The sequence below is a fragment of the Nothoprocta perdicaria genome, unplaced genomic scaffold (genome assembly GCF_003342845.1).
Source record: "Nothoprocta perdicaria isolate Ctin4 unplaced genomic scaffold, notPer1 scaffold_143, whole genome shotgun sequence".
NCBI lineage: Eukaryota > Metazoa > Chordata > Aves > Tinamiformes > Tinamidae > Nothoprocta > Nothoprocta perdicaria.
In genome coordinates this window covers 1,033,288-1,057,732 of record NW_020454572.1, presented here as the reverse complement: position 1 = coordinate 1,057,732, position 24,445 = coordinate 1,033,288, and the positions used below count along the sequence as shown (strand labels likewise).

Here is a 24,445-nt window from a genome sequence, read left to right as displayed (position 1 = left end):
ACCTTTACTAATACCCAACAAGTCCATTCTGTGAAACCAGGGTTGTAAGTGGTTTATGCTCCAGAACATCAACGAGGCCAACTGGCACCTGTGGAACCAGCCAGTCTAAAGACAAAAGCACTCCCTGTCTCCTGCAAACCTTCTCTTAGAGCCTTGTTTGGCTCTGGCCTGGCAATCGATGAAGAACCTACTCCTTTCTGCTCACAGACGCTTCTGCCCTCACCACGAGCAGGTTCCTCCAGCAGCGATGCCATCAGAGATGCAGGCCAGGCCAGCGGTGCTCCTGCAGCGCCGGCTGCTTCCTTGGAGCCTCCTCCCTTCCCAGCCAGGGCCCTGGTACCCTCCGGCCCAGCAAACCCGCAGCTCCGCTGTGCCTACATCTCACTGAGCATTTGAAGAGACATCCCTGGTTGGTAAAGACACCCACCTGCTTCTTCCAACTATGTTATGCTCTTAAGTCAAGGCTCTGCTTACATCCCCTTGCACAGGCGCCCGACTCGAGCCCTAACATTACAAATGGCTGTTTGTGCATTTATCGACATGAATATATGCACCTCTGACAACTGTAATGCTACTCCAGCAGGAATGAAAAATTTATCTTCTAGAAAGGGACAAAGAACAAACTGAGGTATTTTTCTACTGACGAAGCAAGGCCCAATTCCGCTCGCTGCAGGGTGTCCTTAGCACATTGCCCAGAAGTGACTTGAGCCTCTGGCCCTCCTGGGGATATAAATATTAAATAACCTCCCATTGACTTAGTGCTCGCTGCTCAGAGGGTAGGCCCAACAAAAATTAAACTGTGACGTGGTGAGTTATAGGGCTGCAGCTCCAAATAATTCTCTAATGTGCTGGCTGCTTGGCATGAGTAGAGAGGGAAAAGCAGGCTGGAGAAAAAAAAAAGGGAAAACTCTCTTCCAAACATTGACAAAGCATCACCATTGCAATAATAAGGCGAGTCCGAAATCATAAGTCACTCGGATTCCTCTCATAACCCAGAGCAAATATATCTGCCACATCAAATGTGCTTCGYGCCGGAGGTTTCTATCCGGCAAGCGCGGGGATGAAGATGAAGCGTTATTATATTCCGACGCGCTTGCCTGAGGAGGCATCCAGCACAATTTGGGGGCAGCAGCCTGCAAGCCCCAATCAACCCGCTTGCTTATTAGAGAGCCTGCAGCTCCCCTGGGGCTGCAGCACGGGCACAAAAGCATCCGTGCAGTTACCTTCGATTTACGGCCATACAAATACCCAACGTCAGCTCGGCCGCGGTGCCTGCAGCTCATCCGAGATGAGCCGCGGCGAAGAGGCAGCCGCGTGATGGATTTCCTGGGCTTCGCTAATCAGAGCCTAATAACTCACCAGCGCTCATCACCCAGCTGCTCCCTGGGTGTTTAACAGAATGAATTGAACAGAATGRCGGCACCTCAGGCGACGGGTCCCCGGGGCGCCGTGCGGCTGACGTGGTTGTGCTTCGAGTTGTCCCCCTCCAGCTGCAGGCTCAGCTCAGTCGCTCCTCTGTAGAGTTACCACTGGTAACGTTAGGCCCTGTTAGGCTCCACCTGGAGCGCCGCAGGGCTGCTCCCAAGGGGCACAGGGCACCGGGCCCGGCCTAGCAGCCGGCCTAGCAGCCGGCCTAGCAGCGCCACGCGCTGCTCTGAGCCACAGTACACTTATACTTACCTGTGGGATAAAAACATGAACAATGTGATTTTTTTTTTTTGTGGCCATCTCCTATTTCTTAGGTTTAGGCCTTCAAAACCTCACAAAAAAAAGTTCAATTCACAGTGTGGGCTGCTCAACACCACCGAATGCCTTATGGGGAAACGCTCAACGACATCCTGCGTGAGGGTCCACCCATGCTCTCCTCCACAAGARAAGAGATTTCCACTACAAAATAAAGCTAGTACAGCAGTACTAATAAGGTAGGAAAGTTAGATCTTACACCAGTAAGATCTACCTCATCCAACTGAATCCAACTGCTCCTGGATGCACCTGTGGTTCTGCAGCCAGAACCACGAGGGCCAGGCACAGCCGGATGACTTGGAGGCACTTACTGTCACACAAGGCCCACCAGAATCCTGGCCCTAGACTGGCCTRGAACTGTATTATTCCTCGCAAATCTTTGAAATATATCTAAAAAAGTAGAGGAATATTTCCTAACTGTCATTTAGGACAGTTCTAGTTGCCTTAAAGTAGGGTTTCTAGCTGGAAAAGGGGCAGCTTCATCAAGCCAAGTCACACCTGGGATATTTAGAGCACATTCCCCTCTCTGTTAAGGCCAGAACCCACTTTTCAGATCAACTATTTAGCAAATGCTCTTTTTGTTGCTCACTTCTGGCTTATGGACTGCTGGTACTCATTGGTCTATTTATGCACTGCAGACATATGGGCCCGGTGGACGCTCGGGGCGGGTTGCTTATTACTTGAAGGTTGACAGTGGTGATACATCTCCCGTGAAGGGAAGCGAGTGTAACACAACTCAGGAGCAAAACCAAACCTAAGCAGGAAAGGGAGAAAATTAAAAAGGAGCACTGGCCTGATGAATATGTATCTGCTAACAACAGGGCCGTTTCACAGCCGAGGGAGTTGAGCTGACTCTGGGATTTGATGAACTCCAAGGCTGGCACATCGGAGATCGAAATATGACTGACGCGGTGAGCTTAGCCTGCTGCTTCAGAGCAGATAACAGCCACACATCTCAGAGGCAGCAACRGGGACGGACTTGACGTCCCAGGGAGCCAGTGATGGGCAACAGAGCCCAAGAAGCAGTGGGAAGCAGCTGAAAAGAGCATTTAAGAAAGATGTGGGATATTTACGCTGCTAACCTTAAATATTTAGCTTCAATCACCTCCAGGGAGCCCTGGGTTAGGATTCCTTGAATGCAGGAGCTGCTGAACAGCACAGGGGTCCAAACAACTTGAGCAGAACTAGAGACCTGGGGAAGGCTCCTCACCAAGACATCTGAGTTTTGCATTCAAGGTAGGGCAAGGCAAAAACATTTCCAGCCCTGGTATAGCAGGCAGAGGTGAGTTCTGAAGGATGGGGACACTTCACTGCACTTTCTATAAGCCTTTCCCAAGCTATCCAAGGTGATGGCAAAGCTCCCTGTACCACAGCAGCTCCAAGAGGAGCATTTCTGAGAGCCCTCCTARTAGCCAGTTTGCATTCATCATCCTTCAGCACGTACCCAGGGCCGGCCTTGTGACTCATTTCTCTCTAAACAAAGCTAAAAAGCTGCTACCTACAAACTGAAGGTCTCTTCCGTGCAGTCTATCTAGAGGTATATCTTAGTCAAACCAGCTCTAGCTACAACATTGCTGCCTTGACTGCTTCTTTTTAAAAACAGAGTGCAAATCCTCCTCCCTCAAACTCTTACCCTGGTTCTGAGCTGACTTACAAAGCCACAGATGCTCCTATCCTGCTCCAAAGGGGCAATCCTGGAACATCTGCCGGGACAGCCGGTGCCCAGACATGCTCACCTTGATGGGAGCTGCCTCCCCACCCGTGTGCKGGAAAAGCCCTAGGGTGCAGGGATACCCGATGTCCCCCACGGCCTGGAAAGCAGAATCTGCAAGTGCCCTGGGCTGTGCTTGCAGAGCTGCTCTCCGTGGAGACACTGAGCTCGAYCCCAAGAGCTCCCCCTTGGAGGAATCACAGCCACTTTGGTTTGGGCTTTGGGACATCCGTGCCCACGTATGCTGGTCCCTGAGGTCACTTTCTACCACCACAGACATGCAAAGCATTGAAGTGGGGCAAACAGGAGCCATACTGAAAAGAGCAACATATCTTGCACAAGCAGGTCTGCTTTAATTTTCGTTATGCCACCATTTTGGGACCTATGTCGCTAATCAATCCTTGTCCAACCTCTGCCCTCAGTCTTTACACATCTGTAATGGACACTACGTAGCTAGACCACAACAGAGTCAACAGGGAAGTCCCATGTCCCAAGACCTTGCATACAACGGGACAACTCCGCTCAGGTCCTGGCAAGAAGACCTTGTGCAGCCGCATTTTTRCTGGAAGCTTTCTGGAAAGCAGCTCCTCAAGAAAGATCAGCCCCTCACTACTGTTTTTCCAGTCTTAACTGCCTCATTGTCCAAAGCCACTTCTCCTCCCTACTTGAAGCAGGCACAGAAGGCAGGAGAGAGGTATCAAGGCTCTACAACCTGCTCTGGCTGCCTCTGGTCTCCACTGGGAGATGAGATGTTACTTGTGACACAGGAGGCTCAAGCTATTGTGGCCTCCACTCATCTCCTCAGCACTGGATGCTGACGAGCTTGGTCAGCTCCGGCAGGGCATTTATCCAGGTGGGCTCACACTCCAGCACTGCATCTGGCCTCTCGGCCCAAGCTCAACATCAAAATAGCAACTTCCCCCTGCCCCCCAAAATCCACCTTCAGGGGAGAACACCGTGGATGCGCAGCTCCAAGGAGCGAAGGAGAGGAAAGGAGGCTCTGCAGGCTGAGCTGCCGAGGGGCTGATCTCCTCGGCGAGACCGCAGCGGCGCCTGCAGCGTTGCTGTGATGCCTGCGTGCTGCGTAATTCATAAACCAACATGAAGGAGCTGAGAACTCTGGACACACGTCACTTCTTTGGTTCTAAAACCCATGGGAGGCAGCACATGCCGCCTTTTGCTGGGGGGYGATTTCCTGCCAAATGCCAGGGAGCCGGTGAGTGACAGACCACGATCCTGATAAGGTGTCTATCTCCATAAGCCCAGGGTGCTACTGGATCCCACAGTGCAAGTGGATGAGATTTTCCTCAGACACCAGAGGAAACGAGCTTAAGGACCAGCACTAACTCATGCTTCTTTATGCATCCACACAGCTCTCGGGATTAATCTCGGTATTATYGCCAGAGTCTCTCACTCACATCCTCTCACAAGCAAATCCACACCGGTAACAGCAGACTCGGCCTCTTGAGCTTCTGCTGTGAAATCACTGATCTGCAGGACAGCTGGACTGTCAGTGAACTCGTAAGCCAAGCAGTTGAACTGCAAAGGTAGAGGGCAAGAAGAAACAAGCAGCAATGTTTTACTCTGCAATTTAATGACCAAAACGAATTCTTTTAAGTTATGTATTCTGGGTCATCTCTGTGATTTTTTTCCCTATCATTATTGCTCTGCGCCAGCCTATAAAACTAGAAGATAGTTATTTCTCCTGGGAAATTAAAATTGGCTGTTGGAGAGGTTCCTTGCATCCCTGCTACCCCTCAGGATGGGGCGAAGCGCTGGTTAAAAAGAGATGCTTCATTACCCACCCTTTCAGGCTGGCTGCTGCACGTGTCTGAGCCCCGAGCGCCCTGCCTGGCCTGGCGCACTCCTTCCAGGACACAGGCTGAGCCGGAGCACAGAAAACTACCGGGAATGCTCATCAAGAGGGACAAAAAATGTGCAGCGTGGGAAGCGTGACACCGTGGGCTTCACGCCAGCCTCCGACAGGCTGGGGGCGTAAAGTAGGGAGGGAGGCTGCATGGGGAAGTAGCACGACCGCTGTGCAGCTGCTGGGCGCTGCCTTGGCCACGGGGCCAAGAGGAGGGGATGGCACATGGCACAACGCTGGCATCCAAGTGGGATGCAGGAGACTAGGCTTTGATAGCTGCAGACCCGTCTTCACCTCTCTCTGACTCTAAATCCCCAGAACCTGCCAGCTCTCACCAACSTGAATAAGAAAAAGCTGCTCGGGAAGAACCAAGTACCACCAGCCATCAGCCAGGTCCTCTGCTTCCTCTTTTGCAGAAGRGGCTCCAGAGAAAGGAAATCCCTAATCCAAGCAGGCATAAAACAAAGACAAAGCTGACGCTGGAAGCCCAGAAGTGATGCCCAAAGCAGATCCTGCTAGCTCAGGACACTCGGCACAGGAAAGGCAGTGCCAAAGCCAACAGCTGCCTCTTCTTCCACAAATAACCGAAGCCACGCTGAGCTGCGGGATGCTCCGCCGCTCCCCACAGAGAGGACATCTTCTGCCAAAAGCTGAAGTGCTCTCTCGTAGCTTCTTGTTTGGATGACCATCCATAAGCACCTCACTCGGTTCTCCAGCTGAGGAGGAGATCGACCACAGCACGTTACTATTTCTAGGAGCCCCTTGGAAGCGGGGCCCTTTCGCAATCTCAAAACCCCAAGGGCCACCTCCCTCAGCTCCACGTTAACACACAACACCTGGGAATCACCGCAGGGCAAYGACAGGACAGGGGGGACTTGTCAAGGACAGTGCAATGGTAGCAAATTCTTGTCCTCCCTTTCTTCTCTCGGGTGTCCATTTCCAAGCAGTCAGCGTCCACGCGTTCACAAGGTGATTCACAACCGAGCCGCAGTGAGAGGGACGGAACAGCGAAGCAAGGACTCCGTCCTGTGGTCGCCACCTGGGCTTCCATCACAGCTGCTGCTGCTGACAGAGCATGTTTATTTGCAAAAAGAAATTAAACCAAATCTAAGATGCACTCAGAAAGTCACAGTTGCATAACAGCCTGTTTCCCACAGGCTTGGAAGGCTGCTCAGTGTTTATGGTCACRTGGTAATTCTGAAATCACTGCCTTTTTTTTCCCCCTTTTTTTTTATTTTTTATTATTTTCATCAGCAAGTTAACTCTTTACAGGCTGACGTGCTCTGCTACACCTTCTGCAGACAGYAACACCTGAAAATGCCAACAGATCTGCTGGTCTCATCTAGTGGGCCATGTCCACAGCAGAGCTTTTGTCCAAACCCTGCCAAGCCACCACAACCAGAGGAAGCTTCCATGCTCCATCAGCTCCTAACCTCTGGGAAGCAATTTGCTTGGAATTTATTAGTTAACATGAACACATCCTGCCTCCAGGTTCTTGTTAGAAGGGTTTATTTCTGTATGGTGCTCTCAGAAGTCACAGGTGATGGGTAGAAGGCAGAGAGTATCCACCGCCTTCAGCTGCGAGAGCTGAAAAGCTGGAAACTTGGTAAGGCCAGACAGGACAGAAACATGACTGACTGCTCTCACAGCCTCAGAAAGATTTAGTTCCACCTATTTTAAAAGAAATAGGTTGGATTTTACTCTAAAGTTTACTGCAAAGCAGAGATTTTGTATGGCTCAGGCGGCCGGAGCTGTTTGTCTCAGAACATGTAAATATGCAGAATCAGAGCTCTGCGTAACTGGAGGATGGGAGCTTTGGGTAAACAAACAGAAAAGCATGGGGTTTTTTTTTCCCCCATAAACAAACACAACACAAGTCAAAAAARCCTATTTAGATCTGCCAGGACTGTGCCCAGGCTTACAGATGACCCTGAAGATTCARATGACACACAAGGCCAGGTTATATGAAAAAATTTGTATTGCCACGATGGAACCCAGACTGAATTTGGCCACCACTTCAAAGGATCACTTCACTTTGCAGTCACTACATGGAGTGACAGAGCTCTAATCTCTTGTCAATGTTCCTGCGTAWGCTGTGCCCAAACCAATGTATCACTGGACAAGGCAAACTCCAAGCAAAGTTAATGCAAGTGCATGAATGAAAGGAGCTCATACTCAGAAAAAAACTAGCCACAAGTGGCCTCATGCTGCTATCTTGCTTTTACAGATATCTTCCAAGTCACAAGGGTGAAAAGAGTCATTACTTCGTTTTAAGGTAGGGAAAGTAAAATGCAATGAGCCAGAGTGATTTACCTGAGAACGTGCTGGGCAAAAGAGAGTTCAATTCAACCGGCTGCCAGTGATGGGCTCCAGTCTCGAGCACGTGTTGCCCACCAGCAACCCACGTAGAGCTCTTGCAGCAGCTCAGCTTTAGGCAGATACTCGCTGCCTGTGAGGAGTTCATAGTTCAGAAATGCTTTTTGCAACAAGCTCTCCCGGCCTCGCTAGGAACCTGGAGTTGACTCTCAGCACATCGAACCRGCTGATGCAGGGATCCCAAGTGACCTCATTCAGAAAAGAGGAGGAGGAGGAGGAAAGGAGGCTCTTGGCTACCGCTTACCCTGGGCTCGATGCTGAAGATGTCATGGGAGAAGAGCATGGCATCGCCCTTCACCTTCGCCCGCTGGTTCTGGAAGGTGCGGGAGAGAAGCGCGAGGCGTTCCCGGAGAGCGGGGTCCACGCTGCACTCCTCAAGAAAGCGATCCGTCTCGCCCTCCTCCTGCCTCTGCAGCCTGCCACACAGCCTGAAGCCACAAGGAGAGASAAACCAAGCAGATCCTTGAATAAGCACCACGTTCCCAGAGGCTGGCATGCAAGTGCAGGGGCCGCAGCACACGGGCTGAGCGCCGCATCCATCACAAGCCAAGGGGGTCCCAAACAAACCCGGTTCTCGGCTGTTGTTCACCAGCATGACAAGGAATTTTAGTGCACGCTCCCACGCTGAGAATAGGCTTTTGGAAAGCGAATGACCCTCTAAAGAGCACCAAAGTTCCTCCTCTGAAGCCACCGCTGCAGCTCGCTGAGGCCAGTGACCACCTCATCTGCTGTCCCCTAACGTCCCACCCACAGGGTCACACTGGGAGCCAGGTAAGAGGAAGATCAAGTTTTGGTGATGAGCAGCTACTACAGCGCTCATTGGGGAGGAGAAGAGGCAGGATTTCACCTGCCATTTGCTGTACAGGTCTCCCCTTCTGCCTTTTGAACCTGCAGGGACCAGGGACACAACATCTGCTTTCTGGCTTTGCTAAGTGCCTTGTCCCCAGAGCATCCCAGAGCACTTCAGAGATAAATGTCACCATCACTTCACCTTGGGGAAGTTGATAGTTTCAGAAGAATAAAAACAGAGGCCCTGAGAAAGACATTGCCCTGCATTACCCAAGAAAATGGAAGTCAGGACAAGCACATCTGAGTCCCATCTGTTAGGTCCAGCCCTGAGCAACCTGACCTTGTTCTTTCACCTTCTCAGGAGACCTCAACTCAGTTGATGTCTCCTTTAGTTGGCAGCCAGAGCAGAAAGCATTTTATGATGTCTGGACACTGGATCTATGGAGCTGCTGGAGAGAGTCCAGCGCAGGGCTACAAGGATGATTGGGGACCTGGAACATYTGCCCTGTGAGGAGAGGCTGAGGGAGCTGGGCCTGTTCAGCCTGGAGAAGAGAAGGCTGAGGGGGGACCTGAKCAGTGTCTATAGATACCTCAAGGGAGGCAGTGAGGAGGATGGGGCAGCCTCTTTTCAGTGGTGGACAATAGGACTAGAGGAAATGGCCACAAGCTGAGGCACCGARAGTTCCACAGGAACTTGAGGAAACATTTCTTAACAGTGACAGTCCTGGAACAGGCTGCCGGGAGAGGCTGTGGAGTCTCCTTCTCCGGAGATCTCCCAAACCCGCTTGGATGCAGCCCTGTGCCACGTGCTCTGGGTGACCCTGTGTGTGCAGGGGGGTTGGACTAGGTGACCTCTGGAGGTCCCTTCCAACCTTAACCATTCTGTGATTCTAACTGAAAGACAGGGAGGGCATCCACCAAGCAGATGCTACCTAGATGGAGTATTTCTGTCCCCCATCACACACCCCTCCTCGGGCTATGAAAAACCAGCAGGTGACCATTCTGGGGGAACCCAGGGAAGGCTCYGTATGCAGCAGATCGAGGCAATGCAGTATGAAGAGAAAGGCAGCGATCGTCCCCCAGCTAAATTCAAATGCAATTAGAGGGGAAGCACAGCCTCTGTAACTGTCTGCGTGCTAGTGGCACACAGACAGCCCCAGGCAAGCGCTGCCCCCAGTGCCAAAAATACTTGCTTTGGCCAGCTCCCCATCGACTTCACTAGGAAAGGTCTCTCYGTGGCTGACCTAAAACGCTGGGGATGAGGAGGGGAACCCAAAGCAACAGCCCTGAACTGACTCTCCATCCAGAGATTATCCATCCATCCTCTCCATCCTGAGGCACTAATTCCACTGTGGCATCCCAGAACATCCTGTAGGATGCCCAGAAGACCCCATGAAAACCCTGAGGCTGATAGATTGGCCAAGGCTTACAGCTCAATGTGGGGTGCCAAGGTTGAGCTGTAGACTGAGCTCAAGGCTGTTAGCAGAGACAAAGGGTTGGACATCTGGGCGCATATAACTGCATGCCTGATCCACCTGCATGTGTGGTTATGGATGCTTCTATCCCATCCATTCATCCATGGATCCTTCACAAGAACTTTGCTGTGGAATCCCACTCGGAGACAGGCCAGCAACTGGCAAAACAAAGCAGCAGAATGTGGCATGGAAATTGCTATGAGATCCAATGTATTAACGAAAAAATACAGTGCAAGTTCACTGTCGAGAAACTTGACCATTTCTAGAGTGGGGAAAAGGGATCACTAGGCAGGTAGGAAGAGATGGTGAAGGAATTGCGTTCAGGGGATTACCAAGAAAAGGTCATGAGATTTTCCTCTAACACTCTGCACCCTCACAGAAGTCACACTGTGTAATTAAAAATAGAGAACAGTGGAAAACTAGCTTTGGCCTTCAAGGCATCGCTGACCTAATTATGTTGAACTTTATTTGCTCAGAAACCCTTAAAAAGTGCTCCAGTTTAAGGCAGTTTCCTGATGCACTGAACCCACGGTGCATCAGAAGCCACTAACTTCCACAAACTCCAAGTTTGAAAAGTCACATGAGAATTCCCTAAACCACCCAAGCCTCTAGAAAGGCAATTCCCAATTCACCTCCAAGCTACAAGTGTTCCCCTGGTGCTCAAAATGGAAGTTTCAAAATCACTTCTAAAATCCATCTTCCCTTGGTCCTCACACTATTGCCACTTCCAGCTGTCCCATGGCTACATGAGCACCTCTCACTGCCGTGAGGACCCAGGGAGCTGAAGCCCAAATATTCTCCAAGTCTTGTGCTCTGCTATCTCCCCCAAGCTCCCCCACCTCTGAGTTCCCTCCTGACTCTAAGGAAAGGCAGAAATGCCCCAAAAGCTGGAAACCTGGAGAGCGCAGGACATCCTACATTCCCCTGAAGTTCAGCATCTTACCCCCTGACGCTTGGATGGGGCAGGCTCATAAGTTATTCATCCCAAACCACCCAAAAGCACAAGCCTCCCTTTGGGGCCATACACTAGTCTACCCACGGCAGAGTAGCAAACGGAAATGAATTTTTAATCGAAGGAAATGAATCTTTAAATGAACCTCGTTTTCTGCCGATCCTCCTCTTCCCGCGTAGCAAAAGCCTTCCACTGGAAGTGGGCTATGATTTCGCTCCTGTTGTGAATGAGCACAGCTCTGTGGCTGGCCAACGTGAGGTAAGTTCTCTCCATTAGCAAGGAGTTCTTGTCCAGACTGATGTTGACATCTACAGCTGCTCCGTAAAGGCTTGTATGGATGTCCTCACCTGGAAGAAAGTGAAGGGCAACCTTTGCTCAGCACGTGGGATGCTAAAAAGCACAAGAAACACAAAGCATAAACAACAGAAGAAACATTTACAGCTTTCAACTGGATTAGCAATTCCACAAATCGGTGTGTTGATCAAATCCTGACTGCACCCTGCATACACCAGGAAGATGCTCTAGACAATTCCAGAGGTCCCTGGAAAGGTTTATTCCCCAAGGTTCASGTTTACAGTGAGATGTCTCAGATGTGTTCAGGTGATCTTCAGTTTGCAGCTCCACRGCACCTGCAAGGAACTCTGCATCAATCCTGCCTCAAGAGGGACTTGAATTGGCTACTGCAGAGCAAGGCAAGGAGAGAGCACCTGTGCTAGATGGACACCTTAAATCCCGACAGCCACAACACAGCAGGACAGCATTGATTCTGGAGAAGAGATTCCCTCCAGGAGACTCGGGGAACGAAGCCAGACTCCGCACTGCGCGAAAGCATCTCTGGAGCCCTCCATCCTTGCCCGGGTGCTGTATGGAGCAGTTTGCCCTTCCGGAGKGCCCTTGCCCAAACCCTTTGCACTCTGAGCCACTTCAAGCAGCAGGCTCAAAGTCTGGGCTTGTACAGCTTGTCAAGAGGTGGCAAAATGACTGGAGAGCAAACAGAGCGGGGTAAAAAGCTTACGTGTGTTGTGAGGACCTCCTGGGATACCTCCCGTGTTGGGCCCTACAGCTCTTTAGCCCCCAGGCCTCAGCGAGCAGAGGATTCGGCCTTCATGCCTGCACAGCCTGTACTTCCCTGCTCTCCAGAGAGTCTGCAACGGGGAGAATTTGGGCTCAGAGATGAGTTGACATTGCCATAAAACACAGCAATGTTTCCAATGGGGAGAGAATCACTTTTCTGTAATAAACAGCTCAGCACATAAAACTATAAGTGCAGCCCAGAAGAGCCTTAGCTGTGGTTGTGCTTTAGAAGTACTGCACCCTACCCACTGAGGGTATAGGGATCAGGAGCCACAACAGGGGTGGGAGAAAAAGGGTATTAAGCTTGGAGGGTCATAGAAAGAGGAGCTCAGTGGTCAGAAAGGCAAACAATGTTCAACTACTATAAARCAACATTAAAATGATGCTTAACCTACTGACAATCTGCAGCTGCCCGCATGGTGAAATAGGGAGGATAGTTCTGCTCCCTGCAGAGCAAAAAGGTGGRTGATGTGAAAGAGTAGGGCAAAGAGAATGATTAAAAGTACAGAGCAGCTGTACTTTGAAGAGAGACCGACTAGAATTCCTCAGYGTAGAAAACACAAAGGGGAGGTAGATGAGAGAAGCCTGGAAAAGCATGAATAGCCCGGAAGAGGTGCAGAAGGAACAATCTTTCACTATCTCACCCATAAGACAGCAACCCGAGGGCTTGAAATAATGTTATCAGTCAAATTACATTAAAAAAAATAAAAGGAAGTATTTTCAGGCAACACTCACTCCCTGGGAAAACACTGCCGTAGGATGTTGTCAAAGCTAACGGTTATAAATCCAAAGAGCAACCGGACAAGTTCTTGGAAGATAAAGCCATTAAGAGATATTAAATAAAGATGAGAATAAAGCCGCTGGCACAAAAAAATGTTAAGTCTGGAGTGCCCGGTTGACAAAATGGGTGCACGGCCTCCTTTCCCGTGCAATTCTAAGCATCCCTTACTGCTCTGGCAGGCACGAGCCAGGCACGCGGCCACTCTTCCAGCACCAAGGCCGGGCCCTGTGGAGCTCGGAGCTGGCGGCGAGCGCTGAGGGGCTTCCGAAGGCTGCAGGGCTTGTAGGGGCACCTACGTGCTGAGCACGATGGAGGGGACGCGCTTGGCACGGTGCCAGGGGCATAATCCCCCCGAGTGCCGGCGTCCACGCACGGGCACCGCGGATCCGTCCATCCGGACACCCCGGGACTGTTCGGGGTGGCCGCRGGCAGCCTCCCAACCTCAGGCACCAAATCCAATGGGATGTTTCATTTAAGACTCTTGGTTAGTATAATCAGTGAGGAAAACAAAAGAAAATACCATAACAGGGATGCAGTGCTTGGGATTTCACTCGACAGGGTGCTGTGCACAGGACTCGCCGCGGGCYGCGGTGCTACCAGGAAAACACATTTATCGACCGGGCCACGTGGGCCTGGACGTTATTTACACCCTGCAGCCTCATTCCAGGCTGTCAATCCTCTCCTCCTTAAATGCTCCTGCTGTGCTAGCTAGGGAGAGCAGGGGGCAGCTCTGGCTCTGCAGCCCCAACCTGGAATCCAAGGAGACTTTCCGCACGGTGCTAAAAGGGTTCATGCAGTGATGCTCTCTGACACAGCAGAAAAATCCCTATTTTTTTTTTATCCCAGCCTCCTTCTGCATGACTGCGGATGCAGATGTCTTGGCAAAAAGGCAGGGGATGCTATTGCAAGCAAGTCCAGTATCGGATCATCCTTTCTGGGGCCTGTTCTGGGGGGAAAAGAGACCAGAAGGGAAACAACAAAAGCACCAAAATATCTTTCTGAATTTCTCTAATAGTACAGGAGACAATTTTTTAAGACAAGAAGAAATAGTTTCCGGAGGAACACAAGATATCCTTGAAGAGAAAAAGCAAATATGGTTTAATCCTAAGCACAGTTCAACAAATGCAACTGAAGAGACACTGTAAGTTGGAAGTCTGATACTTCCCCCCCATACACACTGGAAAACATAAAAGAGAAATGAAAGCAGAGCTCCTCCTCTGCCCATGTCCACGAGCTACCTTCAGACCTCACTAAATCACTGCATTATTTATTGACTCCAACCCTCCAGATCAGCTCGGGTACAACCTCCTCACAAAACAACGGCTGCTGATAAGGAGGGCAGTGCCAAAGCATCAGTCCTGGGCCAAGAGGAAGCTGAGGACACCCTATAATCAGGACTACTCTTGCATCAGTTATTGCTTCAACAGCCCCATGCCCCAGGCGTGGGCCAAGCCCTGGCCGAGCTCTCAGGGAGCCCCTCACCAAAAGGCTCCATCCCAAAGACATTACCACAATCTGCAAGACGAGATAGAGGAGAGGAAGGGAGCAAAAGCAGCAGCAGGTCTATGTGACAAACTGCAGGCAACAGCTCTTTTACACATGAATCATCACCTCAATAGAGTAAAAAAAGAGGTTCCTCTGTGCATCGTTCATAACAGAGCACCCAACGCAGGCCCCGTTCTCACCTCTGTGGTCACCCAGTTTGGCTGGGTGAAACGCTGGGACACAGGGATTGCTGGAGCCAAAGGGGCTTCATCCCACCCAACACATTGAAGCAAAGCACAGTGACACCGAAGGATGATCAAAGACGGTGCTGCAGCCTATCCAAGAGGCAGCTGGCTACTCTTATTCACTCTTGCTACTAAAGAAAGAAACTGGGGTACCTGAACTGGCCCAAACATTGGTTTTGGCCCCCAGGGAAAAAATCTCCAAGCAATTTTTGCCAACAGATGCACAATATACCACTTAATAGATCAATCGCCTCTCAAGCTGCTTTTATGCATCTCAGCTGGCACCAAAAGGAAAAGAGGTTAATGAATGGCCAGGTCTGCCCTGAAAGCAACCCGAGTTAATAAAGCTGAAGATAATATTGGTTATTTCTGCTGATGACAGGTTAAACAAGCTACGGTCAAGGGTATCCTATGAGATGAAACCCACATTCTTCAAAACTTTCATGTGACAAGGACGGGGTTGGAGAGGGCCATTGAAGCCCCCGTTTCGGTGGATAGCTGGGGGGTGAATGAAATGCTCAAAAGGAGATGTGAGTTTCCAGAGGGCTCTCGAAGCCAACGCAACGCGGCCTGTGCTCACGCGCTTGAGGCTGCGGGTTGCATTGGCAAGTTTGGGTGTGCAGGGTGCTTCTGCAGCCACAGAGCTAGAAAATCAAGCCAAAAACTCTCCCAAATGAGCAGGAGCTCTGCTCCCCTTCACCTGCCCTCCGAGTGACACATCATCTGTCTCCCAACACGAGGCGCTGCAGAGGGGCAGAGGTTGGAATCCGTCTGCAAGAGGCAGAACAGCCCCATCCAGCACAGCACACGTGCTTCCCTGCTGGCAATTCGAGAGAAAGGGCAAAAAAACACAAGAAATATTTGTTAACTGACAGCTGATGGATGTAAACTATCGTGTTGGAGACCAGATGCACTGCAATATCTTATTGATTAGGCCTATAAAAGCCCATAACCAGGCAGTTGGATAAAGTATTAGTCACCGATCCTTGGGCTGCTGCAGYGCTGCTGCTATTAAGACGCGGCAAAGTCAACATATAATTGCAGCAGCTCCTATTAACACCAGGCTTATCTGCAATATATGCCTCCCTGCACTCCCCTAAATCCCAATTACTTCCAAGCAGACATCCAAGAAAGGAAATACGCACTACAACGAGAACRAAGAAAAATCCCTCAGTAAAGTTTAAGTCTCTTTTAAACATAGTTCAAGGGAAAGCTGGAGAACCCTCTTAATGGAAGAGCTGAAACATCCTAACAGCACAATTTAGGCTAACGCGGGAAACAAGATCCCCTTTGGAAACTCCTGGAATACAACACATGCCAGACCTGAAYACCAAATAAATACATTGGCAGCAGTCGCTGCACTCCAGGCACATATTGGAGTTAGAAGAAGTTGCTGCTTAGGAGCAGATTTCCTGACCCTTTGACACGTGGAAGATGCTCCTGCAAGTCWGCCCGGGATTGCAGGAAGACAGAATTGCATTAACAGGAATAACTCAATGAAAATCCACACGGCTGCAGCCGTCTGAAGTCGATTCCATCATTGTGAGTTTGGCTCGGTGGTAACTTTTGTTACTTGTAAGGACACGGGACAGCCCCGTTGTGTGGGATCACTCGGATAAACACACGCAGGGATCACTGGGATAAACATCCCCGGTGATTTGTTTGGGAAAGCACTGAGCRCCCCTCCATTCCTACTGAACCCGCTGCAAACTGAGAGCCCTTCCCAACTTGAGTGGCTCAAGGGATTTCAGGCGCAGAAGATGCAGCACAGCCAGGGCTCAGGCTGCCCAACGCTGCTGCCTAGTCACATCCATCAACGGATCCATGGAAAAAAAAGCTCCATGTCAAACAGGCAAGGCTACAGCTYGGGCTAGCAACTCAAGAGGATTTTCATTTCCTTTTCAAAAAAGTGCCTGGAAGCCATCGATAGCAAGAGCGGCCTCGCGAGACAGGTGACGAGACCCTTTGGTTGAGTGACGCTGAAGCCCAATAATCACTCTAAACCCTAGTGCCAGATTCCTTTTGCCAATGTCTGTGGTCACCCAGCATCTGCACCAGATCCAAACAGCTCTCATGCATCACGTCCAACTTGCTGTCGTTTCGCAGGAGACTAAGGGCCTGTAGTTCTCTCAGATATAGTCAGGAATATCCATCTTTTGTCTTTCTTTCTTCCTTTTAAACATATTGCATTGCTCCAGGCAGATCAGTATCTGTCCTATGGGCACTTGTGAAGGCTCAGARAAATGGAGGGGGATGAAAATCTGATAAAAATAAATCCAGCTCACAACCACATGCTGATGCGGGTACCAGCTTTAGGGACAGTCCCACGTAGGCAGAAATCAGCCCAAATCTCACCCCACGCTACCCCTGTGGGCCTTGATACCAGAATCACCTGCAGAATCACCTGCCTTGTCACCTGTGAGATGATGGGCAGGAGAACAGGGCACCAGGCTGGAGCTGCTGCGAAGCCGCCGTGATCTGCAACCTGCTCCCCGGAGAAGCTGGAGCTTTGGGATCCTCCAGCAGGATCTAACCCAGCCGGATGGCTCCAGGCTGTCCAGGTTGTCCACCTGCCCTTGAAGGAGTTGAGCACGGAGCTGAGGCCGAGCTGCCCCTTCCATGCTCTGAGCACACAGAGGAGCAGTGCCCTGGGGCTCCCATCCATAGGGAACATGCTGAGATTTGCTTCAGGAGAGCTCCCAGCTAAGGGATTGTCAGCCCACCAGAAAACTGTGTAGGAAGCCAAGGGGAAACAGGGTATTAATCTGTCAGCTCCCCAGTTGGCTCCTCAGCAGGCTTTTAGCAGCAGGCTGGAGGCTTCCAGGGGGATCAAGACCACGGAGAACTGTTGCCTGAGCCCTGTGCTACCTCTTTCTGTGGGAGCTGCTCTCTGGAGCTCCTACCCAACAGGAGACAGATCAGGAAGACAGTAGGTGTTGGAGGCTTTTCTCAGATAGACTTTCTCCTAAGACCCACCTGCAAGTGCCAGCTCTGATTCCTCCCTTCCAAGAGGGTGAGAATCCTGCCCTTAAGGCTCGCGAGGCTGCAGCAGTCTCAGAGGCAACGGAGAGATCTGCATCATTCCTCTTCTCACTGACAGCAATAAGAGCATTGCAGCCTATGGTGTCTGTCAGCCAGGCAGCGCTCCACAGGGGGCTGCTAATTACTGCCTGGGCTCACAAAGAAACTCAAGGGACAGGGGGACGGAAGGGAAGGAGCCACACAGAGACGTCTCAGTGTTGCACAAAGGTTCCTCTGGACCAAAAGCATCTCGTAGCACTCCACAACAAGGTCCTGCAGGCACCAGCTTGCAGTGACAGAATAATCAGCTGCTGGTGGACACAGGTTGCAGGGAGYGTGACTTAGTGCAGGACAAGTTAAACAGGACCCCCACCTGAGGTCATTCATTATCATCTGTTGCTCTGCACTGCACCTGCAACAGGCAACTTTTAAGACCGATTTAAAGCTTCCATTTCAACTCATCCCAGCAGCTTTTCATTTATTTGCATACTTTGAAGCTAGGGAGATAAACCCTTAATTATTCTCTTGCACTCCTCCTCAATCCAGGGCTTATTTAAAAGTCATGGCAATGCCGGAATGACGGCCAGGGAGGCRGTCCTGGCTTCACATCTCAGGTGGCTGCACACATTGCTCCTAGGAGGTCCCAGGGAGGCTGCCCATCTCTTGGGCAAGCTGCTCATCTCATCACTGTGGCTTACCTCCACAGAGCCCTTCCATGAAGGCTGACCATGAAGAAAGCAGGTGCTTTCATCCAGTAACAAGAGACAGGTCTTCAAATTAGAACACAAAGGTCTTAGCTCAGGCTTTTCTTTCACAGAAGAYAGACCCTACTGCCCTAGCCTTTAATGTTATCAGTACCGTGCTACAAAGGTGTAGTGTGTTACCTCATATTCACTAATAAGATCAAAAAAACAGTATCCATAGATGAGCCCCTTGCTTGTTTCTCTACCTGGAACCTCAGTGGTTCAGGGGAAACACTGTGATCCACATCCATGAGCTTCTCAGACTGAGCACGAGCTGTTCTGAGTGAGAACCTGACAAGTAGCCAACAAAGCTGTGACACCCCGGAAGATGACAGATAGCCTGAAAGATGTAGAAGCATTTTACAAGCCTCCACACATTCAAAAGAAGAAAATACATCTCAAGTTCACCGCCAGGCTCAAGTTTCACAGTATCAGCTAGGTTGGGGGGTGTCGCTTTGCAAAAATCAACAAATAGGAAGTGGAACAAAAGCAAAGCTCTTCTCCAGGCAAACAAAACAGCACATCAACTATTTTAATGTAACTGAGAAATTCTTTTGTTCAGCATCACAAGATCTCTCTGCTGAACCAAGGTTGACAGATTTTTTTTTTTCAAACTTCCACTGCCTTTTTTTTCAGAGTTTTTCCACTCATTCTTAAAAATAATTTAAGAATATGACAATATTCCTAGGTCTAACCCTGGTTTCTCGCACCCCTTTATAGACTTTRCACCTGATCTCAGGAAGAATTGAACACTTCAAGTCATCCTCCAAGAGCCCCACTCTAGTCTGCTGCTTCAGATCTGATGTGAAGCACAGGATGCACATGGGCAGAAGGCAACATAAAAAGGATCTGTAGCAGGTCTGAGAAGTAGCACAAGGTATAGAGAGCTATGGAAGGCTGCAGGTACTGAGGAGAGGCTGGTAAGGGATGGGAATTTGCTATGCTGTTTCAAATGAGAATCAGTGCTTCCCTTTACTCCACAATTTGCAACAAAAGAGCATTCCAAGGACCTCATTATTAAAAGGATCCACTTTTATGACCCATTTATCACCTTTGCCTTCACTTGTACTCAAGTAGAGAAGTACTCGAGGGAAGTTTGAGATAGGACAGGCACACCAGCAGCTGAGCATCCTGCCTGGTAGGTTAGACCCGAGAGGATGCAGGACAATATTGCAGACATCGGGCACCTCCAGGAACAGATCAGGGTACAGGCTGGGTCTATCCTTGTTCTGTGTGTTTTGTCACCTAGGTGACACTTCTTAACACTGGAATATTCAGAGGTTCTAGAACAGTTTGGGAATTTGTATGCAAAACAAGCTCAGCATTCTTCTGTTGATAAAAAAAAGTTCTGTTTTGAGTCTACACCCTGCACCCCTCAACACTTACCTGTGTCGTAGTGGACTATGAGGGCTCTGGAATGATCTCCGGGCTCCAGCGGGTGAAACTCCACTGTTACTTGCATGGTGTCACCAATCCCCAGCGTCCCAACGGAGGGAGTGACAGAGAAAGGGCTGCAACAGACACACACATGCACACACACACATCAGGACTAGCACTAGATAGCCCCAAACTTCTTATGATCTGAGATTAGCTCGCTTGGCTCACCTATATAAGCAAGGAGCAAACAAAACAGGTAGCTAAGTAAAGACAAAAGCATTGAGGATCAAAAGTAGATCTATTGTCTCTCACTTCTTAGAAGATCTAGAAGATCTTAGAAGATCATCTTGGAGGAGAGGATGGTTTAAAGCAGGCCCATGTACCACACCCAGTTCTTTCCTCATGCAGTGAGCCTGGAGAGCTGAACTGCCATGCATTCAGTTTTGGTGACAAGTTTTCACAGTTGTCAAACTGGTTTTGAAGAGTAAAGAGACYACAGAAGCTACTTGTCTGCAAAAGTCAACGTTCCCTCAAAAGTCTTTCCGATCTTGCAGCCTATAAACCTCACCTCAGAAGACACAAACGTCAAGGGAAACCTTGTTCCAATGAGGAATATAGTTCCAAYCAGATAAATCATTCTAGAAGATGAGAAAGAATAATTAATACTGGTAATACTGCTAACAGGAGCACGTCATTGTGAGTTTTGCAGAAAAAGGATTTTTTAAATTTATTTAGAAAGAGGGACTCTAGRTAGCAAACCCAAATGGTAAGTGCATTTGGTTGGTCCACTAGATAAGTCCCACGCAGTGGTAGAAAGTCACCCTGAAAATGTGTTGGCCCATATTGGAGATATCAGGAATGATTCTAATTTGGCCCCAGGTGATCAGTTCTTGGCCGAGAGATATAAAGAGTTTATACTTTATGCCTAGGAACAGGTCTCTAGACGAGTCAAATTAAATTTTATACTGGATAACAGCACCTTAGCTGGATGATTCTTGCACAGTCCCCTTTGGAAAGCAGAAGCTGTTTGTTTTCAGTGGTTTGCTGGCAGTCCAACTGTCACCCTACAAAGCATGGTCTGGCAAGTTGTGCCATGATTAGGGAATGTAGCACCAACACAAAGACAGCAGAGCAACTAAAGCAATGCACAAGCTGAACTTTGCTCACACTAGTAGTGACAGCTGATGAAACCGCTGGCATTTCTGCTCATTAAGGAGATGCTCTGCAATTAGAGGAGTGACCTGTTCCTATTACAGCAAGAGAGAGCAYGCTGCCAGCTCCAACAGGAGAAAGACTTGGTCCAAATAGTTCATATGCKGCATCATTTTTTGTTATGGAGAGGCTGGAAACACAGGCTACCCCCAGATTTGGTAGCAGGTTGCTCTGTAGGGTCCTACATCTGCAGACAGCTCTGCCAGGACACTGCAGGTTCCCACTGCTGACCAGCAACACCTGCATTTCCCCAAAGCTTTACTGATAAAGAGGATGGCAATGAGACCTCAGGAAGTTTCGCTGTTCCCCTTGCCCAAAGGGGGTCAAGTCACTGCATTAAAGCTGAGCTAWAGGAGCAGGTAACTATCAAATATCATGAAGATGTTCAGTGACCAAAAAGGATTTATTTTGCAAGGATACTCAGCTTGCTTCTTTCAGAGCATGCCAATGACCTCTCCGTCCCTGCTAAGGGTCGTTGCCTGCTAGGGAAGGGCATGTGGCTACCAGCACTGCTAGCAAATCCACCACACTGCTCACAGGCCAACCCTCCAAAGCTGAGTGAATGTCAAGCATAAGGAACCAGTCCTTGGGTATCATCATACGCAGCAGAGGAAAGGCACAGAAATGATTTTTTGCCAATAAGGTTCCCAGCTGAGAGCAGCTCCCATTAGAGAAAGGGGGTTCCTGCCACTTCTTTCAACACTATGTCCCACCCCTTCATCTTCATAACCCCCTTCTCTGTGTCTACATACCCCAGCACGCCCTCCAAACAATTTCATCGTTAAACACTGAAGTAKTTACATCCCACTGGCTCCCAGCAGGCATCAATTTTTCCTCTTTGCTGAGCTAGACAAAGGCTACGTTCCCTGAGGATACCAATCACCAAATATTCCTGACAGATTTATGAACACAAATGACAAGAATGACTAAAACTAGCAAATCTATGGCTCAGGCTTTCAAACCACTGTGCCACATTCTCCCCACAACTATACATGTATTAAATGCAGCATGCAAGGAGGATGCAATAACCTTCAAATCTTAGGGTACATTTAATCTMATCTCATCTACCTTTTGCTGTCCCCAAATCAACTTCCTCTTTTCAATGGTGCCTTAATCTTTACCATGGAGTCATCTGAGTTTGGGGAAAATCAATTTGCAGCCTTCTGTGTGGTGCTAGTGAGAGACCTAGAGAGACCTGCTAACCCAAGAAAGCCTCTAGAGTGCCAGTCCAAGCACATCCAAGGAAATAAATTCACATTTAGGAGGCTGAGGACTTAGAATATGGGAAAGCAGAGCACAGAGACAGGGACTGCATACAGCAAGAGGCATCTCTGAGGTCAGATCTTGGATGGAAAGAGAAAGTTTGGGGCTGAGCCGCTTGACTGCGCTTCCAAATCCATCTTCTATTGCTAGAAAATTCCAATCACAAATCGGGATCAGATCCTGCTCCTCACTTGCTTTGTTTCCCTGAAGCATTTCCCTAATTCAGGTCAAGCATCTTCTTCCTTCATACCGTGCAGCAATCACAACTCTTGAGGAGCTGAAGGGGCTTGAGGCGCTCCCAAAGAGGGCCTTGACTCTCTTTTGCTTGGCAAGGGTGATGAGGACATTTGGAGAACATTTTTCTGCATGCAGGGATGTATGAGAGGGGATCTGACCAGCCTGCTCACACAGGCTCACAGGTGTTTTGGGGAGAAGGGGAGCAGAGACCTAGAAACCAGAACACTCTGCGACTTCTTCCTAAACTGCTTGTAGAGCACTTGCTCTGCAACCAAGTCCRAGGAGGAGAAAGGTTCCAGCTGCAGCTGGACTCGTTCCTGAACTCCTCATCCTTGTATGTGCAAATCAGAGGCAAGAAAAAGAGGCAAAGGCAGGAGCAGCACATGAGTGTTACGGGGAAGAATACAGAAGATCGTCAGCTCTGTGCCTTGGAGGATAATTTCCACACTTTCAGACCTTGGTGGGAACATTCCTAAAGAGAGGTGCCTCTCCAAGGTTTGCTCTCTAGGCCTGCAGTATGGCACAGTACAACACCTGCCACATCAAAAACAGAGCTAACAAGGCAGTGCTGCACGTAGATCCACTTCCAGACACCCTTTTCAAGTGTACTGCAATGACATTTATTTTCCTGAATGTCACGAAGAAGAAACTCATTACCTTGCCTTCATAATGAGACAGGGGGAAAGTTTCTATATTTATTGCTATTATTATTTTTTATTACCAAGCTATGCAATAAGAACTGGCTATGGGCAGGCAGACACAAGGAGATGACGGGTTCAGGCCAGACTGCAGCATGGGCTCTTCACCAGAGGTCAAGAGGCATCRTTCTCTCTGGTGGGCACCATGGCAAAGCTCAGCAGAGGGAAATGCATAAGGAAATTCAGGTGGCCCTATGGATGTGTTTGGAGAGTGCTTCCCTGGAGGGAAATGCACAACAGAAAACATGGAAATCCTTCAGGAAATGGCTACTGAGTGAGGAACTGAATCACAAAGCGACTAGGTCAGAGCTGGGCTCCTAGTACTTACTGAGAGGAAAGGCTGGGAGAAGAGGTAGGCTGAAAATGCCCCAGAGACTAAAGCAGATAGAGCTCAGGCTTGATGYCACAGAAGAGGAAAGCCAGGGAAGGGACAAAACTAAGAGTGATATGAGCAATGCAAGGGACTATAAAGCCATGGCATCAACAGCAGACAYGGGAATGGGCAGGAACATGAATTTGTCTGGGCCTGAAACCAGAAGCTGCAGTAACTAAACCTGCATCAACTGTGTTAATGAAGAAATGGTGCATTTCAGAGAGCTACACAGTAGAAATCTGTAAGACAGAGCCAGCTGACAGCGCTCAAGCAAATCTCCAGCTCCCTTTGACTCCAGTAATTCCTCTCCTCCTCTCATAGGTATGTGTTTGTACATACACAAAGAAGCTACTAAGCAATATTAATTTAGTCTCTAACACAACACTGCATTCTTACACATTCTTAAGCACGTATTTAACAAACACCTGTTTCAATTCTTCGATGAACAGGAATAGACTAAAGCTCTGTTGAATTGAAGGCTTTAAGCCTGGCACTATTTTCTTCCTCGTTGCATCTTTGCCATAACTCTTGATTATGCATCTCATATTTCCACTGTAAGCTCTCCAGGACAGGGAGCATAACTCATTCATTTCCAAAGCTCCTGGCACAATTTTCAGTGCTCTGCGATGAGAATTAATCATCATCATCGTGCTATTACTGAAGTCATTTATAGGAATTAGGGGCACATTAAGCCAAATCTTCCCCACCTCTGTTGTTAATAAACGATGCAGCCTCTGTTACACTCGACACCCCGGAAATTAATCCCCTAACATTAGCTGGGAAGATGCCTCTTAYGAAAACCCGTGTAGACATTAGCTCAAAGAGAGCAGCCAGCTARTGATATATTAACCTACAGAGTAGGGCCATGGTCTGAGTCCCTAGCCACATTGTCAGGACTGTTGAGTGGCCAATTCTTGGCCATGCAGGTTGAGAGGCACAGGTCTCCCTTGGGAGCTCAGCAGTAGAGCCGAGCAGCTTCTCATAGCACATACGGAAGCAGACATGGATCCCTGCTAACAGCCA

At 49.3% G+C, this 24,445-nt stretch overlaps 1 protein-coding gene across 1 annotated transcript in view; it reads right to left on the bottom strand.

The window, feature by feature from the left end:
- HYDIN (HYDIN, axonemal central pair apparatus protein) overlaps window positions 1–24,445 on the bottom strand; it is a 120,990-nt gene that overhangs the window by 85,084 nt on the left and 11,461 nt on the right. The window contains exons 6-8 of the mRNA XM_026034340.1: window positions 19,649–19,773; window positions 11,059–11,260; window positions 7,942–8,125 (exon numbers count right to left, since the gene is read on the bottom strand). Of these exons, the coding sequence (XP_025890125.1) occupies window positions 7,942–8,125; window positions 11,059–11,260; window positions 19,649–19,773 (511 nt within the window). The remainder of the gene's footprint in view (window positions 1–7,941; window positions 8,126–11,058; window positions 11,261–19,648; window positions 19,774–24,445) is intronic.